This window comes from Telmatherina bonti (assembly GCF_933228915.1).
Source record: "Telmatherina bonti genome assembly, chromosome: 20".
Classification (NCBI taxonomy): domain Eukaryota; kingdom Metazoa; phylum Chordata; class Actinopteri; order Atheriniformes; family Telmatherinidae; genus Telmatherina; species Telmatherina bonti.
The window spans coordinates 17,163,597-17,183,751 of record NC_136618.1 but is presented as its reverse complement, the minus strand read 5'-3'; the positions used below and the strand labels follow the sequence as shown (position 1 = coordinate 17,183,751).

Here is a 20,155-nt window from a genome sequence, read left to right as displayed (position 1 = left end):
TCTGCTCTACCCAGAATGCAAAGCCATGCTTGCTGGTTTCTATCTGAGCAGCCTGGTGCAGAAAACAACAACAAGCTACTTTACAGGGAGGGCAGCTGCATGGATAGCGACGACAACAACAAGGATCTGGATTTGATCTGTACAGATTTGCTCGGATCAAAAATGTATCTCGGCCCTATAATGTGAGTGCTTTGGGATGTTAAATGCTGTCCATGACCTGAAGTGATATTTTTCGTTGCTTTACGGAGGATTGTTTGCAAGCTAGCACGCTAGCTTTCTGCGTCTCTATGTTTGAGTGTCTTCCGGCAGCAGTGGCGGCAGCAGCGGTGCCATGAACAGTGGACTCCCACCTTCAGCTGCTCCGCTCGGGGGTGTCGGGATACCCAATGTAAAGGTGAAGTTTTGCCGATATTACGCGAAAGACAAAACCTGCTTTTATGGAGATGAGTGTCAGTTCCTGCACGAGGATCCGTCCATGTCTAGCCTACCGTTGCACGGCGGTAGTAGTCCCGTCCCTTTGCCCATGGCTGGGAGTGGCGGGACTCCAGCGGGGTATTCCCTCGGAGGCACGGCAGCATGCCCGGGAGGTGGAGGAACTGGTGTACCCAAGAAGAGTGAAACCTTGGGGCCTGCAGGCACGTCTCTGGAGGGGCAGCTGCTGACCAGTGAGTATACCAAGACAAGGCCTCACGTGGGTTTGCTGACTGGCTTTACCTTAGGGCCTTTCGGAGCTGTTCCGTAATTTACCCCGAGGATCCATTCAGGCCTCCGTATCCAAAACAACGTGGTTTGATTTGATCTGCAAGAGCCAAACTCCTCGGTCTCCAGGATTTATTACTTACACCAGGTTTTACATACGACCACTTTATGAATGCTTCTGGAGTTCACGAGCAGGCCTTTCTGTTTCTGAATGACAGCTGTGGACACAATCTAGTAACGCTAACTGGTGCAGCTAACAGCTAGTTTACCTTACCTGAATGATCATTTTGAGGGGGTTGCTTTAATGAACTAGTGTAGGCTTGGCTTCATATTGACAGACAGGATTAGTGTTTATAGTGTGTAGTGTTTGTGACTGTAGCATTACGTTTGTATGCAGTTAATTTTTATGTCAATGTAACGATACATTTTATGTGCTCGCTCTGTGTTTGCTAACATTAGCGTGTCAATGCTAGGCGTTCACTGCATTGTTTTTACTGTCGTGTTTTCTCAGTGTAAACAAACAGGAAGAAACGAGCTCTCACGTGCAACTCCTCGTGTAAAATTGCCTACTCTCGCTGTTTTTCAGAAGCCCCCAATGAACAAACCAAATTAAAATTGGTCGCTACAAACTTTGTACTGTGGAAAATACACAAATAATGCTTGGCGGCTTACAATGAAATTGACTCGATTCACAACTTCTGATTCGTGACTTAAAGGGGAATGCATCAGATATTCACAGATCAAAAACAGTTTTGAAGAATTGATATTATTTGTAGACTATTTTAGTTCAGATTGAAGTAGTATAGGTTTTTGTAGTATTTTCAAGATTACCTGTTCAAATGTTGTGTAGATACCAAAAACAAAATAAAACCAAAAAGCAATAACTTTATGATGCATGCATAAACTGTATGTTTATGAATCTTTTCCCACTGTAGCATAATTAGGTCAAGACTTCAGCATTTAGAGTGATTTTTGAGGAGGAATAAAGTGTAATGTAGCAGCATTGGCATTGCCCCTGACATTATTTTGGAATCGGTGAACCAAAAGACAATGTCATCGCCTTGAAGCAGTTGTTGTTCATTTGCACAGTTTACATACTTTACATCTGGTTCTGAGATTGGCTAATAACATAGTGCTGAAATTAATATCCACTCTTTAATGTGTGGTTTCTGTGCAGAGTTAACCCCTTGTTATATTAATCCAGCAATAAACATCATTTGCTAAACTATTTTATGTCATCTGCAGTCCCAGGGATGGAGGGTGCAAGCCTGAGCGATGCCAATCTTACCAACTCTTACTTCAGCAGCAGCTTTATTGGGGTCAATGGGTTTGGAAGCCCAGCAGAGTCGAAATATTCAATGATGCAGGTACAGCCTATATAAATACAATGTAAGAATATTGTGTGAGAAACTGAAGTTTTTAAAAGACAATAATTACAGACAATATATAAGCCAAGAAGTACTTTTTTAAATAACAGGTCTGAATAACAGTGCAATCAATACTCTGAGCTTTGTGAGGCAGCTCTGGAAGGTGTCATGAAAAAGCTGAGTGTTCAGAGTCAGCACCTTTTAGATAAATAAACAACATGTCAGGAGGGGATTATAGAACACCATTCATTAACATTCACATGTGTAAATGTGTGTGTATGATTAACAAATCTGTGTGCAAAAATTTCAGTTGTCAATTATTTGTTTGATCACAATGTTATTGTTCATACAGGAACGTGTCATTACATCAACACAGCTGATATTAGAAGACGTTCTGTTTCTTTTCATTTGTGACCGTTAAATACTTTAGGTAGGGCACCAACTACTCTCGTGGGCAACCTTTTATAGCACAAAGTTTGAAGAATCAAAGAGTAATTCTCTCTGGGCAGCAAAACTAACAGCTACTGAAAATGAGGACACCAGAAAAGTGAATTTTCTTCCAGTCAAAACAACTCATACATGAAATATTAAATGGAGGTTCAAGCCCATGTTATATAGAGTATTTATTCATTGCATCACAGGGTCCACTTCTCTTCCTCTTTGTGGACCATGAGCCAGTAAGTGGCACCAAATGGGGAAAGATGAGAATATTTAAATATAGTGGGAAATTCCATTGCTGCCAGGATGCGTCATCTTGAAGGCTTGAACTTTCAGAGCAACCAATAATTCAATGTGTTGTAGATTGGTTAAAAAAACCAAAAGAAGAACCAGAAATTATTTGCAATTTAAGTTACATCCGTGAATGATTATGCAGAGCTGTATGTAATACTCACATTTAAAAATAACTTATTTCTTGGCATCCAAACAAGCCTGATGTTTTTATATCAACTGTATGATTGAGGTGTGCATCCTGCATCTGGTGCTGAAACTGAACTGGGAATTCAGTATGGTTCAAAGTGCATATGTGCTTCCACATCGCCACACCTAGCTGATGCGTGACTGTGTGTAAATGGTGCAGACCCATTTATTTATTTTGTTAGTATATTCTCCATTAAATAGCATATGGGTTGTTATAGGCACTCACAAGCTTGGCTGTTATGTAATATGCCTTGCAGAAAATAATTTGAACTTATCAGATGTTGAATCAGACTTGTTGGATAGTTCTTTGGTTGGTATAACTTATGAAAATCTGAAAGATGATACTTTGAGCTAGCTTTGAGCCCATTATCACAGTTCCTATTTGGTTCTCCAAACTGTGATTACTGTGTGAAGGTAAGACAGTAGCAAGTTCATTTATGAATGAAATAAAGTATGGCTTTGTGGGAAATAATGTTGACAAAAGTACCTAATACCTAAAAAAGTTCATTTGTATTGTGTGCTGGAAAGGCAGTAATGCAATAAACTGTTCTGCTTTTATTATAATATGAATAAAATAGACAGCCTTGCAACACATATGTTGTGTCATAACTTAATGTCTTGTGATATTTTCTTAATACACATAAAGGCACAGTAGAGTGTGTTTAGCAAGAGCGGGGAAAGAAAAATCAAACTGTTATTGGTCTTGCTGTCTTCAGCGAATGACTACCAGCAGCAGTTCTCCCAGTCTCCTCAATGATGGTGCCAAGAATTTCACCCACAGCACTCATGGTAAGCCACTGTCAGCACGTTAGACATTAGTAGATGACACTCATCCACTATGCGCTAACTTTCTATGCTCCATCCTTCGCAGATCCAGTGAACTCCCCGACATCCTCACTGTTCAGTGATTTTGGTGCTCTTAGCATTTCTCAAAGGAGAAAGGTTAGCAAACAGCCAATTTATCTATATATATATGTATGTATGTGTGTGTGTGTGTGTGTGTGTGTAAATATGTGTGTGTATATATATATAAAAAATGTGTGTGTGTGTATATATGTGTGTATATATATATATATAAAAAATATGTGTGTGTGTATATATGCATTAAAAATGGAACCCCCTCCCCTCTTTTCTTCTTTTTTTTTTTTTTTTAAAAAAAAAAAATATTTTCAGGCTCCTAACCCGGCAGCAAGTGAGTTTATCCCAAAGGGAGCTCCACGCATAGCCACATTGGCCCAGTCGGCTGTCCAGGCATTTCCCTCACCTCTTTTCACACATCCTGGTCTCAGTAGCTCCACAGCTGCTGCTCTCGCTCCAGGTGAGGGGTTTTAGGGGAACTTGCAATTGAAAATCCACCCAGTTTCATCAGCTCTGCTCCTTTCTGGTGGTTATTTTCTCGCCTTATGTCTACAAATGTGCAGTTCAACAAGTATTTGAAACTTGTTTAAGGTAGGTTTTCCTTTGTGTCTCAATTTAAAGGCATGTCTTTGTCTGCTGGATCATCTCCTCTCCACTCCCCAAAAATTACACCCCACACCTCACCTGCTCCTCGTCGGCGAAGTCACACCCCGAACCCTGCCAACTACATGGTGCCCACTACCGCGTCTGACCAGGGTGCGCACATTATCCAGAAAGAGACTGTAGGGGGAACTACCTACTTCTACACAGACAACACCCCAGCACCCATGGCAGGGATGGTATGTAAACCAAATGGGAACCCACCAAAAGACTTCTATCCTAAATCGTCCCACCAAACAGTAGCCAGCAGTATGTAGCATCCCACAAGCTGATTCTAAACCAGCCTAATACATTTTAAGAGTTAATCTGAGGTGTTTGAAAGTGCTTTCATTAAAAAAAAAAAAAAAAAGTCCCATTTATTCTCAGAACTGCGTTAACACAGTATTAATTAGTTATTTTGGTCAGCTAGTTGTTGTGGTTTTGAAATCTCTTTCAATACTGAGCTGTGAATTATATCTTGCTAACAATTTTTTTTCATGTTTATTTGTGGAGCTCTGAATTTCTAAATTTGAATACTGAATTACTGAATTTCTAAATAAACTAATATCTATACATATTGTAATATTTTGTCTTAAAATGTAGTTTTTTTTTGTTTTTTTTTTGTTTTTTTATTTTTAAACTAAATAGAAAACTCTGTTTTTCTGGTTTTATTGCAGGTGTTTCCTACCTACCATATCTATCCCTCCACAGCACCCCATGTGGCTTATATGCAGCCAAAAGCTAATGCCCCGTCCTTTTTCATGGCCGATGAGCTCCGACAGGTACTGTTCTGTTGCTGTGCTCCATTTTTACTCAACATTCCCCTTTTTCACTCATCTGGAGGAAATTCCTGATCCAAATGCTTCTCATCTCCCTATTAGGAGTTGATTAACAGGCATCTGATAACCATGGCCCAAATGGATCACTCAGAGAATGCAGGTAAATCGTCAGCTCTGGTTGTCAACGATGCAGTAATTGACCTTTAGATGCAGCAGAATTAGGCTGTAAGACATTTTTCTTTATTTGCAAAGTTTGTTGCAATTGTGAAGATTGAGGTGAAGAGAATAAATGTTAAAAATGTAAGAACATTTTTTTTGGGCTTTGAGCAAGAGCCCATTGAAAATAATCTATTTGGTATTGAAATGGTGAATTGCTGCTGTCTTTGTCAGATGTGCCATCTGAAGTCGACAGCTACCATAGCCTGTTCCCCCTGGAGCCCCTCCCCCCACCAAACCGAATGCAGAAGACCAGCAACTTCAGCTACATCACCTCCTGTTATAAGGCTGTCAATAGCAAGGATGATCTGCCTTACTGCCTAAGGAGGATACATGGTAAGAAGCATGACCAGAAGGTCACTCTTACAAAGAAGCATGCCATGTGTCTTCTGACATGACTGAGTGAAAAATAACCTGCTGTATCTGGCTAAGTTAAATAAAACTTGTTGCTGACTACAATGTGTTGATAAACTGCATTACTTTCAAATGGAAATCTTTTACTTATTTGCAGTTAAATGCATGCGGTGACTATATTTTTGTTAGGGCAGTGTATTTGCAGGTCTCCAGGGATGTACTGATGGTGAAATGTATGTGTTAATGAGTTGCCCATAAATGTTATTTACCTGTGGCCAGGTTTCCGCCTTGTTAACACCAAGTGCATGATGTTGGTGGACATGTGGAAGAAGATTCAGCACTCAAATGCTGTAACATTGAGAGAGGTCTTCACCACTAAGGCCTTTGGAGACCACTGTGAGTGAATGTATTTTAGCACATAATTGGTGTGTGCATGTTTTTTTTTTTTTTTTTTTTTTTTTTTTTTTTTTTTTTAAGCTATTGATGTGAATACATTTTTTAAGACTAAAAGTTTTGCTTGAACATTTCAGCTTTTTACATGTAGTCACTATTTTTTACTCTGTGATGTATTTAAGTTTAACATGTAAACATGTAAAGGTATTTATTTATTTCCCTGAGGTGATCTCACTTTCTGGGAGTTTCTGTACTCTAATGTTTGTCTCCTCTTGTTTCTCTCATCGCACAGCACTAGTTTTCTCGTACGACTTCCACGCAGGTGCAGAGACGATGTTTAGCAGACATTTCAATGACCCAGCAGCAGACTCGTACTTCACCAAGAGGAAGTGGGGTGAGTTTGTCTTCCGCTCCTGCATCATTCTGAATTAGAACCACCCTCACCTCAGGAGCCTCAGATCACTCCTTTTTCACACATTTAGACTTTGTTTACTTGTTTGCAAATGAGGAAGTTGCCATTTGCCTATTTGGCAAATGGCTATTTGTTTTCTTTGCTTGTTGGTGTTGTGTGCAGTTGACTTCACAGTAGACACTTGATATCTCAGGTTTTAAAGATTAAATACAAGACATGTTTAAATGTCTTGGGGTTGTGTCTTGGAGTCGGAGGTGTTAGAGTTTGACAGTTGGCATGTATTTGTAAATGGGACATTAGCACTCGGAGGAAACTGTGGCTGAAACTGATCCCAGGGCAGGTGCTACTGTATATGCTACTACTAAAAGATGGCTGCAGGAACGATAGACAGTGGAAGCAAAACCAATCATACAAACATCTCGTCTGTAGCAAACACTGACAGGAAAACTTCCTGCGTCTGTGTGATGTTAACCAGCATTGATGGTAAAGAGTTGCATGCAAGAAGAAAATTTTGCATAATGATGCACATGATTTACATAACTATGAGCTGCGTGCATCTCGTAAGCAGAGTTGGTTCTTAAAATAATAATAATAATAATATTTTAATCATTTTGTAATCGTCATCAAGCAACCTTGAGGTTCATATTTCGACAGACTTTGACAGATTAATCAATCGATTAATTAAGTTCATTTTGACTGGCATTGTTCGCGTGAGAGGCAGCTTGTACCAAAGATACAACTAAAGAGGAAGCCAGTGGTATTTAGAAGTTTTGTTCATAGATAGTATTCATCACTTGGGCTGGTTTTGTATGATAAGCATTTTTCTATGTGCAGGGCAACATGAACCTCCACCACCACGGCAACACGCAGGTCTGCTGCCCGAGTCTCTGATCTGGGCCTACATAGTCCAGCTCAGCTCAGCCTTGCGGACCATCCATACCGCTGGCTTGGCCTGTCGAGTGATGGACCCCAGCAAGATACTTATCACTGGCAAGACCAGGTGACCACAAACAAACACCTGAGCATCATGTAGCGGGTAGATCAGTGCTGCTTGTTAAAGACTGTCATTCATAACCATAAATGGCTGCATAAGGAGCAGTTTAGTGTTCAGACTTAAGAGTTGTAGTATGTTTTACTGTTGAAGATGAGCTGAAAGGAGTATATTTAGTCAGGGCTTCCTTTTTTCAAAACCGTGTGGTTGCACTAAGTACAGACATCTACAAAAGTAATGACACCAATGGTCTCCTATCTCTAAAGGTTACGGGTGAATTGTGTAGGGGTGTTTGATGTCTTAACGTTTGACAACAGTCAAACCAACCATCTTGCCCTGATGCCACAGTACCAGGTACTTTCAACACAATATCATGCAGTGAATTCCACACAAAGTACTTTACTCATGAGCACCACCGCATGTTTGAAAAACATCTGATGTACCTCACAATGTAAATGTCTGACAGCTCTTACCGGTTTGGATGTTGTATTAAGATCTTTTGTGTTGTGTGTGTGTGCGTCTTATCTTGTAGCAAGCAGATCTCGTGTCGCTGGGCAAGGTGGTGCTGGCTTTGGCCTGTAATTCTCTAGCTGGCATCCAAAGGGAGAACTTGCAGAAGGCCATGGAGCTGGTATCTATAAACTACTCTTCAGACCTCAAGAACCTCATTCTGTAAGAGGGCACATGAGTCATTTATGTATTACTTTAAGTGTCTTTCTTTGTAGCAAGCCTCATTAAGTGTACATGTTGTGCAAAGCTGTCTTTCTGTAGTTTGGCTAAAATTCATTCACTTTCTCAGTTGTCAGAGTAGGAGAAAAAAGAAAAACCGTTTAAAGCCAGATTTTCAAATCATATGTAAGACTTGTGTGTAGACAGGTTCTGAGTTGTATTAATTCTCAATGCACTCAATGCAAACAGCAGTTCTATACTCTAAACATTTGTGATCTGAACATTGAAACTAAGTCAATGTGTTTTGTGAGAAAGAAGCCAAGATTATTGGTCTGATGTCCTGCTGAATTTATTTCACCATCCAAAGATAATATTGATGCATCTACTCTGAGAGGGAAGGTCAAATAAATGTTTATATTACAGTTCAGTAAAATACAGTACCTAAAATAAGGTTATTGGCATAATTAAAATATAGTTTTAAATTACATTTCTCAGCTCAAGTCAGACCAAAGACTTTCTAACAGGTTGTTAAAAAAAAAAAAAAACGTTTTTTTTTTCCACAATCTGAAACTGTCCGCCTAAACTTTTGATTTTTCAGAAGAAACTAGAACATTAGTGAAAAACCATTAGAGATGTGAAACATCCTGATTTTTTTGCATATGACTGGCTTTACCCTACTTTCTATCAATATTATTATTTTATAATTAGTGTGTCTTCTAAATGTTGAAGCTTTGTTGGACTATATGTTATGGTTTGCTAACTGTACATTTTCTATGTGTTAAGATTTGACATAATTGTCTAATTTTCATTTATTTCTAAAACTCTTACAAATTCAGGGCTGCAAATTTTCTCGTCAAGCGGTCTGACTTTTAGTCATTACTAGTTCCCAATGAATTGTCTGTGCTACAGTTATTGTTTTGTCTTTAAAAAAAACCTCACTTTTCACAAGCTCATAGTGTGTTCAGTCCTCTTAAAAGGTATTTACATAAACAATATCAAACAACAGACTAAAAACTATCAAACAAAGGTATAACCTTGTTAAGTTAAGTAAAGTTAAAAGTTGATAACAAGTTAATAAAACATTTTAATTTCATAAAAATGCTTATTTCTGCATTCAATAGAGGGGGGAATGAAAGACAACATGTTATTAATATGAAATCTGGCTCTGGGTCTGCAGTATGTAACAAGTTTTGTGTCGCTGCAGATACCTGCTGACGGAACAGTCTCGCCTGCGCAGCGTCAATGACATCATGCCTATGATTGGAGCCCGGTTCTACACACAACTGGATGCATCGCAGATGAGGAATGATGTCATTGAGGAAGACTTGGCCAAGGTAAGAGTTGAAGTGTGCTGACAACGTGTTAACACATGATTAATTTGGGCTGAACTGCAGTGTGATATTTTTTTTACTGCTTTGCAGAAATTGACTTAGTTTGAGGAAGTTGCATTCACAGAAGATGTTGTACAATGTATTTTAAGGTTTGCAGTCTGGTTTTGAATTTGCCATCTCCACCGTAAGTGTTAATGTTTGACACAATCGCGTTTTTCTTCTCGCTTACGCCCCAACTTCTGCTTCCTTCTGGGACTGTACGAATCTACCAGCCCAAGTAGTTTATTTGAGTAAATTTACCTTCAGCTGCAAATAGTTTTTAATTTAGCTGAAAAAGATGCTCCCCTTTAATCACGTTAAACAGGAATTACAGCAACACAAGTTGATGGAACAGTAAAAGATGGGCACTAATGTCTTTATGTCTGAAGAAATATGTTTGGCTACTTGTAGTGTTCTGGTTTCATCTTTGGTTGGCAGACTCTAAGCATTTCCTGTTTATCAGCCTGCTCCACTTTTTATCTGAGCTAGTTTCTGTGCTTAAAGCATTAAAAAAAAAAAAAAACCCCAAAAAAAAAAACGACCACTGGACAAAAAAAGTTAAAAAAAATTTTTTTTTTTTTAACTGTCCTGTTTTATGTCACGTCACAGTTATCTGAGATCATAAGATTGGTACATTCGTGTTGATGTTAATAAAACCTATAAACAAATGTGCACTTCATATTGCCATGCAGTTTTTACTTTCAGCCATAAAGGTTTTGCTTAAATTGATTTTAAAAAGATTCTATCTAACATATTTAGTTGTTTCTGTTCTGTTTAATATATCCGCCAATATATCTGCCGATACATACAGCCTCTTTTAGCTCCCAGATTTGCTTTCGGCATAGGCTCTGGTACCAAAAAATACAGGTCAATCTAGCTTTATTGTATAATACTAATTCACAACAATGGAATCTCTTTGAACATTACAGTTTGTGTAATTACTTTGAACCAAATCATAATAAATAGCCTAGTTAAGGAAAGCCAACAGATTGTACTGAATCACGACTTCGATTTAATAACCTATCCTGAGCACGCACAAGGTGACCGTTATCATCATATAAGCTGATCTGAAACAATGATTTTATCTGTTTTGCGGGTGACTGAAGCAAATGTGTTTGACGTGTTCTCTGTCTGCTGGTGGGAATGTAGCTCAGCTGTGGGTGCACATGGCATGCATAGATATGACGTGATGTATTTAGATGTCTACACTAGAATAAGATAAATAAGATCAGGCTGTTTAGTCTTTATAGTAAAAAAAAAAAGGGGACCTGTGTTGTGAACTGGTGCAAAACAGAAATGACCTAAATAAAATAAGAAAATATTTGAATGTAAATAATTGAATAAAAAACTATGTGAGATGTTTAGTAATTACAGAAATATAATAAAGAAACCTGATCTTCTTGGGGTGGCTTAGATTGCTGTTGGGGGGCTGGGGTGCAACCCTAATATAATGGTTGGGAAACGCTGTTTTTTATTTAATGTTTATGAGTATAGGTCCCTGGTTCAAAATAAAAAGTTTGTTGAATGGGATGGGACTTGATTTAAAAAAAAAAACCCCACAATTAAATTAATTACACATTTGTAGTTAATTTATTAATCCCATTTTTTTTTTTTTTTTTTGTTAATCACAATATTTGCTCCGAAAAGCAACATTTATTTATTTTTTTTTAATTTAAATGGATTTTACTGGATGACTGAATTGGATCATAGAGCCAGATATTAATATTGTAAACTCAAGCTCTTTTAATGTCTGGAAAAATACATTTAATTTAATTTTTATTCACATTAGTAAAAAAAAAAAAGAAAAGAAAATATCCTTGGCCAAAACTGAGACCAATAGTTTCTCCTTAGCAAACTATGCTTTATTTGTTAGCTGCTAACTGTTGCTGTAGTAACCATCGTACTTACCTGAAGCTCTTATGTGTCACATTCATGCAGAAATATGAAAAAGGCTTCACATGGTTTTAATTAATCCTGAAAGTGAAAAATGATGATGGTCTGTTGCATCATTGCAACACTGCTGATGCGTTAAACTGCTTGTCACAGTTTCCTTCTTTTCTCCAGGTTTTTATTTTTCATGAGAAGTTTTTTGGTAACCGTCTTTTAAGTTAATCGGTTAAAATCTCATGAAAAATATTGGTAGGAAATTTTCATTTTCTGCAGCAACACCTTCTTGTGAAGAATTACAGGGTGATCTTGAAGAATTACTTGTAAATCATTGTACCAAACATGAACACACGTGGCTTTTTTCCGCTCCCAGGTACTCTAAATTCTCTGTAAATCACACGAAAGTCTGTCAGCAAGGAAGTTTGCACACTTATCCTATCCTGCTGATTTTTTTTTTTTTCTTTTCCCCTTCAGCTTCAGAGATCCATTAGCTGATAACAGCAATCTGCAGGATGGGGGGAAAAAAGAATAATCTAAATAGTTTTTTATTCCAGCAATTGTTAAAACCAGATAAACTGAAATGGCTACTTAGTCAAGTGAAAATTTTTTTTACAAACCTCGGCTGAGCAAACAGGTTTTTCAGAGTATCGTTGGGATTTTGTTACCTTCAAAATATCAGATACAGTGTAAATTTAGGCCAAGAAGGTTTGTGGAGCATTTTGAAGTATTGTATCCTTTGTTCTCTCAGTTTTTTGAATAAAAAAAAAAAAGGATGTTTGAAACAACTCTTGCAAAAAAGATTAATTAATAATATAGGTAACAATTACACCCAAACCTCTCAGGTGCTTTTTGTTTAAATTTTTTTTTAGTTTCTTGAGAGCCCGAGAAATGAAGATTTTAGTGTATAAGGTTTCTATGCTTTCAGGTTTATGATTTCTTATTTTATTTTTTTCTGTGTTTAGAATAACTTAAATGTTGGAGGGAAAGGAGTATTAATAAAAAAAAACAAAATGAACAACAATGACCTTTTAGTTTTATGTATAACTGTGAGAACTTTTAATTAGACTATTTTATTGGAGCTTTGTGAGCTGAAAGCTATAAAAAAGAAAAACAAAAAAAAACCCAGTCCCAGTTCTTGACCAAATAATTTAAAATTGTCGCTTGTCTTCAAGGTTAAGTGCTTTAGGTGCATTCATACTCCTAGAATTCACACCATGCAGGAAAAGATGTGTGGAGTAAGTGTGGCATCTGGTCTGTTTGAGAGCAGCTCTTACTCCTGTGTTTATGATAGCAGTGCTGCTTTTTGCATGTTGCAGCCGAGCTGAACTGGTGAGTAAATGTGGCTTACTTGGGTGGAGAGATGCAAACACTAGCTTGGCTTTACCAAAAACCCACAAACGTCTTCAAGATCAAGATCAGACTATGACTCAGGACATCAACACACTGGTACCACACAGCTGAATTTAGAACAGGTATCTTGGGTTTTACTTCAGGTGACTGCACAGTAACAGAAGTTATGTTTAGTGGTAATGGGAACAGTTTCAGACTTAGTTTGAGTAACAAGGAAGTGCCATCTAGAAACTGGGCCTGACACTAGGTTTGGGCAAAGTCCCATGTTTCAGTTAGTTTGTAAAATTTCCCCTTTTCTGAGCTTCTGTTATGAATATGACATGTTTTCCATTGTTGATTACATAATTTACATTTTGGCTCATGAAATAAATGATTTTACCTGTTTGCCAAAATGTAAGCAAGTCGTGATTGTGAAAGGATTTTTTTTGTCAGCGGTTCCTGGTTAAATAAATGTTAAATAAAAACTAAGATAAATACATGTTTGAGTATGCATTGTCAGTTTTGTTCATCTGTTCATTGTAAAATATTTCCATTGTAATTACAGAGCCTGCAAGAATCTATTTTCAAAATCAAGTTACTAAATGACTTTTGATCCTTTGGATGAATAAAACAAGTATTTGTTGTTTTGTTTTGTTTTGTTTTTTATTCAGGAGGTGCAAAATGGCCGTCTCTTTCGCCTCCTCGCCAAACTGGGCACCATTAACGAACGACCAGAGTAAGTATTGTTACACATGACTACACAGATGCAATATTTATTTATTTATTTATTTATTGATAACTTTGAAATGCTTTTGCTTTGTGCATCAGGTTTCAGAAGGATCCAACGTGGTCAGAGACGGGTGACCGCTACCTGTTGAAGCTTTTCCGAGATCACCTGTTTCACCAGGTGACAGAAGCAGGGACGCCGTGGATTGACCTCAGTCACATTGTCTCCTGCCTCAACAAGGTCAGTGAAAAGGTGTCAGTCAAATAAGTGACTAAATAAGAACAAAACTGATATGATTTCCATTTGGATGATCTGATGTGTATCACAAAGACAGCCTGTTGGCTTCGTAGCATTAATTTTTTTTAATTTCCCCTCGGGGATGAATAAAGTATCTTTGATTTGATTTGAGATGCAATCAATGGCAGAAAAGCTAGTAAGTTAAATGTTTCTGTTTAGACACATTTGGTTGTTAATCTGAAGATACTTATGAACGAAACGGCTGCTTAACTTTACATAACTTAAAAAAAAAAGGAATCGTGCTATAAACTGGCTGCCTTGTTGACTTGTAGGTTTTTTTCTTTTCTCACCTCTGTTGTTCCTCTTTTCACTGCATCAGCTGTTTTTAAACTGCTACTGTTTGGACTTAACAAACCTCTCGCTCCTAAATGTTATGTGAACATAAAGCTTTTATCAGCTGTGAATCTACACAGTTATTAGAAATATAAAAAACATGGAGTTCTTAGAACATCTATGGTTCAATCTTTTACTTGGCTTTTTTTTTTTTTTTAAATTTTGCCCAGTATATGTTTTGGTTTTTCATTGAGAGGAAAGTATAAAAACAAAAACCAAAAAAATAATTTTGGATTAAAATATTTAAATGAAAATATGACCTTTTTTTCATTTAAATTTAGACTTAATTTAACAAAAATATAGAAAAGGTTTTGCTTTTATGATGTCTCTGTGGCCTTGTCCTCCATTTTGGGGCATATTACTGTTGTGTCTAAACATGCTGAAAAAAAAGTTAAAAATTTACTCTATTTTTGTGTGTGTGTGTGTGTGTGTGTGTGTGTGTGTGGGCGTGTGTAATACTTGATTTGCAAACTGTACGAGCTAATTTGCGTCCAACTTTGGGTAGTTGTATGTGTAAGACTAGATTTGTAAACCATATAATCAACTTTATGTGCAACATTTGGTACATTCAAAATTAATGTTAAAATATGCACACAAATATCTAGAAATTTTCCCAAACCGCTTAATCCAATTCAGGATTGTGGGGAAGCAGGATACACCCTGGACACGTCACCAGCCTATCACAGAGCCAACATAGAGAGATATGACAGACAAACATTCATTCCCAGGAGTACTCTGACAAATTACGTATGACATTTTACACAGAAAAAACATAAACAAATGACAAAAATGAACAAATGTTAACATTTTACACCTTCAACCTCATAAAATCTAATCTCTCAAACTGCCTGGTATGGACAGAAAAATTGCAATTATGCACAGATCAGTTTGCAACTGTGCAAGACATTTTGCGACTCTTCACTTTTACGAGAGCCTCACAACGGTGCGTTCAAGTACAGGCTTAAAGGTGGCGTATATAAGATTTTCAATATTTAAAAAAAAAAAAAAAAAATTAACCAAAAAATAACTACAATCATAATTAGTTTTTTTAAACATGTAGATTCCAGTCTGTCCATATTTGATGTGTTATTAAATTACCAGTTTAATTAATGACAAAGACCCTTCTTAAACGTTTGCCTACCAGTAAAAAAAAAATGTGCTTTTTGTCATTAATTAAAACTTGTAATTTATTAACGCATCAAATATAAACAGACTGGAACCTACATGTTCAAAAAAACTATCCAATTATGATTGTAGTTATTTTATTAGTTAATTTTTTTTTTTTTTTTAAAATAATGAAAATCTTATATACTCCACCTTTAAAGCTGAGTGATTTGGTTTTTATCTCCTCTGGAAAAGACAAAAAGTAGGCCCTGATGGGGGCATGCTGGTGAAGCCTAAAACGGTGCTTGCCTTTCCACACATAATACTCACCTCTGATTATAAAACCCAGTGACCAAAACATAGACAGACCAATTCCTTGTGATTTATTAAAAATGATTTATTTAATCTCATCTACTTGTTTGTTCAGCTGGATGCAGGGGTTCCCGAGAAGATCAGCCTGGTGTCTCGGGATGAGAAGAGCGTCCTGGTTGTGACCTATTCGGACCTGAAGCGCTGTTTCGACAGTACCTTCCAGGAGCTGCAGGCTGCCGCCGCTGGCTCTCTGTAGCGCCCCATTCAGGCTCAGGTGGGACCCTTCCCACACATGGAGCACACAATTGCACTACAGCGGAGGACCAGGCTCACAGATAACATCGGCATGGCAAAGGCAGTGGGGCAGGGCTTCGATAACCTCAGTCACATACACTGATCCCTGTCCACCAAGAAGGTTTTTCTAAAGTGTATTTTTTAGTTTTCGTAAACCCTGCAGCTGAAAAAGGACAGACAATGGAAGCTGTGACGTACGACATTTTTTTAGATTTGGGGAACAAAGCGAGAAACAAAACATGAGGTTTTGAACTTTTTTCCTGCTTTTACTGTTTATTTCTACAGTTGGGGGTTTATTTTTCTGAGGAGGATGCACTAAGATTTTAATTTTTTGTTAATTTTTTTTTTGTTATTTTTATGAATATGTGAGTGGCCTACAGGGTGCACAGAGAGCTAAAGTCACACACATGGACATAAATACTATAGCTGACTCACAATTTAAGAAATAAGAAAAAAAAAAAAAAAAAAAGGAAATCCAGCTTTCTGTTGACTGACCGCATCTTTCTGCCGGTTGGAGACCACACCCCTTCATTCTTACGCACTAGGAGACGGGACACACCAGTCAACGCTTTCAGTGTGTCGGGATGGCACCTGTTTCATGAAATGAGCCAATCCACCTTTGCCTTGATTGTTGGTTTCCCTTAAGAAAGGACTAACCACTTGGGTGGATGGATTGGTAAAATGGAGGAAAAAAAAACAAGGATTTCTGACATTTTTGTTCAGGAAATTAAAAAAACAAAACTTAATGCTCATATTTGTGGGTGGGCGGGCAGTGTTGGACTGGGGACCAGGATCTGGGGTGGGGTGTGAAACGTTGCTTCTGATGGCACTGAGGAAGGGGTGTCTTCTCCTGAGGTCATCTACCAAGTGTTTGTTACATATGCAGATACCACCATGATTCATGGACACTGTAGTGACAGTAACTGCTCGCAGATGGGTCATTTTGGGTCTGGGTTCAGCCCACGAGTGGGACTTCTGTTGAGGTGGAGCCACAGCTGCCTCTTTGTGGAATGTCCTTAATTTGTTCCCTGCTCATCCTCTTACTCGCAACATCCCCAGTCTCTTGTCTTTTACTCTCTTTTCTTCCTGTAATCCCAAACTTTATTTCCCCTCAGGGGAGTCTACATTTCGAGGAAAAAGTGACACTTTTTGTGACTTTTTACCAGCTGCATTTCCACTTTGCTCTGCTGTTGTGCAGGAATGCACAATGGGAAATAGGAGAGCAAGTCATTTTTGCCTCACTTTTGCTCTTTATTATTCTGTGGACCAATTCCAGCAGGGGTTTTAGGTTAAGGGGGAAGGGATTGAGGGCGGATCAGGATGGGAACACAAACTGTAATTTGTTTTATTTGACTTTTTAAGATCATGAAATACAAACGTGCTGGAGACAAAGCAGTGGCGCTGGCTGTTGCACTCAACTCGGATGGCTTGGATTTCTCTCAGGATGACAAAACAGCTGGAGGGGCCCAATGATTGAATGTGTTTGGCTGTCATTGGCTGCCCCCTCTCCAGTCAAACAGATGAGCTTCAGTGGAGTGGGCGGGACCTCTTCAGATGGAGGTTTTAGGAAGTTCAGGAAAGTTTAAGACATTGTGGAGATCATGTAGGATGGGATTTCATGTTGCCCTGAAGTGCAGATCGAATTTCATTTGACTAAAATAGTCAAAATGACTTTTCAGACAAATGTATATTTTGCCTATAAAAAATAATTCAAGGTGTGCAAGATCATTCTTCTTGCTTCTTCTGTCTTTGCCTCTGTATGAATGTGCACAAATGTGAGACAACAGAGCAACAGATTTATGTGTTGGAACCAAAAGTGAAGCCTAAAATTAAGCACAAAGTCAGACAGAAACCTGATACATGATTATTGAATTTAAGGGTCTGTTCTTTAGGGCAACAAATGTAAAGAGAGCTGGCTGTACTAGATCATGTACTACTTTCTGTTTTAGTGAAACAAATGGACAAAAGATTTGGTGAATGTGGTGCTTTAGAAAACCTTAATTACACAGGATCACACACAAACACACCCACTTGCCCTTTGACTCAGCCTACACAATGTCAGTGCTTATATCACTGTATTCAACATAAAAACACACACTCCAGTTATTTCTGATGACCGTGTTCTCCTCCCCACAGCCATATACCTACAATCACCATCTTACTATGGTTTATGCCCCTCTTGTGTTCTTGTCTCAAATTTTGCAATATTTGTGTGTACAGCAGTATTTTAATAAAGAATACAAAAACTGAATTGAGATCTTTTCTGTTTTTCCAGTTAAGAAGATAAACTACAGCAAATATATTAACATTGCTGAATAGTAAAACTTATCCATATGATAAACACATTAGAATAAAAACTTTAAGTACATTTCTTTTTAAAACAAAATGTAATGAACGAAGGTGAAAATGGGATTGCTAATCATCTAACCCATATCTGAATACCACTACTGAGCTAATGGGGGATCCCATTCTTAGAAAAGTTGAATTACCATCCACAGAAATCTACACAAGAGAATGAACTGATGACCTCTGTTTAACTACAGTTATCTTTGGGTCCTCAAGCAATGCAGCATTAATACATGATTTTAGTGGTAGATGTCACAGCATGAGCTGAAGACATTTTAAAACTGTTCCTTCAAGCTGCGGTCCTCTACCAGAGACCTGGCAGCTTGGTGATCCTATGCAATATTTTCTGAAGACTATCCCAGCATTTTGTCAAGGTTCAGACAACAAGAGGTACTAATGTGTAATTAAACGCAACTAATGTGTTTTATGGGTTGATATTGCATCAAATTTGTCTGTACAGTATTAAATAACATTTCAAACTTAATTAGAAAATTATAGTTTAAATGATACACAAATCATTGCACAAATAACAGTAAGCATTTATTTTTAGTTTAGTTAGTATTTGTTTGTAACTTTAACTAGTGCCTCTGACAGTTTAACCCCAGATTAAAGTTGATGTTAATATTAAATCTCCAATTCACGATTAAATTGGACAAATCAAATCAGAACACATAAAGCCCTGAAATGTTATTACAAGAAGACACATCAATGAGTACAGATTAAAAATGCCTTTTTAGAACTAAATATAGCAGGAAAAACATTGTTTGACCTTCACACATCAAATACTCTTTGTAAAAAAATGTGCAAGACAAATCATTTACTAATTTAGTCAAAATATCTTTCATAAAACAAATCCAGTACACGCTAAATTACCAGTTTATCGAAGAGAAGCTCAAACAAGTGCATCAGCCTGGAAGAAATATGACTGCACTTGTGTGCTTGTTCTGGGGGACATTTTGCATTTTCCAACATTAACAAAGCATTAATTGTTGCATGGATGTGATGCTGTGTTAATCATGGCTTTGTGGTAATTTGCAGTTGAAAATGCTTACCTAAATGAAATGTCTACATAATAGAAATTAAAATAAATACTGATGCACATTCTGTCTTGCACTAATATAGTTCAGGAATAGTGATTTTTCTTCCAGCATAGAACAGCTATGTAAGAGGAACAATTATTTTATACAGCAGTGCTCCTCCTTACTAAGCTCTAAGTATGAGGTACCAATATAATACTATAAGCTCTAATAGTTATACACTGATGAATACATTTGGCTTGACTGCACAGGATAAGTACGGTCAGATATCAATTAGCTGCTCTGGGGAAAAAAAATGTGTAGAAAACACTACACACGTGTAGATTTTTGCGCAGTGAAAGATAAAGTATGCTTTGCATCAAAACAAGTGTTTAAGGTTTAGTAAGAGAGGAATAACTGGAATATTTAGAGTTCTGCGATGAAAGGGGGCATCAGGCGAAAACCAGCAGATAATACGAGGTAGAGGATGCAAACAGCAAAGTGTAAAGACACATTTTGTTCTTAGTGTTTGAAGAAAATACATTAATCCTATACAAAGCTGGGAATAGGATACACAAAGCTATAAGCTAAAGGGAGGGATAGAGGAATGCAGAGTTGTAGTCTGGAGGTGGTGAGCCACCCTCATCAGACTCCCAGTCATATGGAAGAATTGAGGGCTTGTCGTCATGGAGATCTGTGTTTTCACTGCACAGGAAGGCCACCTGGTTGTCTCGACACTTTGGAAAGGTAAAAAACCTAAATGCAAAAAGAAACACGCAGATCAATACTTTACTTAATGTCTGGTACGCTCTTAAAACTGCACATTCAGCAGGTTTGCAAAATCA

The 20,155-nt window shown here is 37.6% G+C and overlaps 2 protein-coding genes across 3 annotated transcripts in view; one reads left to right on the top strand and one right to left on the bottom strand.

The window, feature by feature from the left end:
* The first annotated feature begins 71 nt into the window (after nt 1-71).
* pan3 (poly(A) specific ribonuclease subunit PAN3) lies at nt 72-18,163 on the top strand. 2 transcript variants are annotated; one of them, XM_079259723.1, is made up of 18 exons: nt 72-665; nt 1,945-2,066; nt 3,701-3,773; nt 3,856-3,926; nt 4,158-4,302; nt 4,464-4,681; nt 5,159-5,263; nt 5,363-5,420; nt 5,651-5,812; nt 6,110-6,226; nt 6,516-6,617; nt 7,470-7,635; nt 7,893-7,980; nt 8,159-8,298; nt 9,500-9,629; nt 13,553-13,617; nt 13,710-13,848; nt 15,770-18,163. In XM_079259723.1, the coding sequence occupies exons 1-18, from the start codon at nt 332-334 to the stop codon at nt 15,908-15,910; spliced, it is 2,376 nt and encodes a 791-aa protein (XP_079115849.1). In that variant the 5' UTR covers nt 72-331; the 3' UTR covers nt 15,911-18,163. The 2 variants fall into 2 exon arrangements, with proteins under 2 accessions (XP_079115849.1, XP_079115850.1); XM_079259724.1 differs by lacking the exon at nt 1,945-2,066 and having other exon boundaries at nt 548-665.
* Nucleotides 18,164-19,027: 864 nt separating this feature from the next.
* flt1 (fms related receptor tyrosine kinase 1) overlaps nt 19,028-20,155 on the bottom strand; it is a 34,946-nt gene continuing 33,818 nt past the window's right edge. Inside the window, exon 30 of the mRNA XM_079259485.1 lies at nt 19,028-20,066. Coding sequence (XP_079115611.1) covers nt 19,898-20,066 — 169 coding nt within the window. The 3' untranslated portion in view covers nt 19,028-19,897. The remainder of the gene's footprint in view (nt 20,067-20,155) is intronic.

Coding starts and splice junctions, on each gene's coding strand:
- pan3 (XM_079259723.1), top strand. CDS start 332: ATGAACAGTGGACTCCCACCTTCAGCTGCTCCGCTCGGGGGTGTCGGG. Junction 7,636..7,892: donor CTTATCACTGGCAAGACCAG/GTGACCACAAAC, acceptor CTATCTCTAAAG/GTTACGGGTGAATTGTGTAG. Junction 8,299..9,499: donor GACCTCAAGAACCTCATTCT/GTAAGAGGGCAC, acceptor GTGTCGCTGCAG/ATACCTGCTGACGGAACAGT.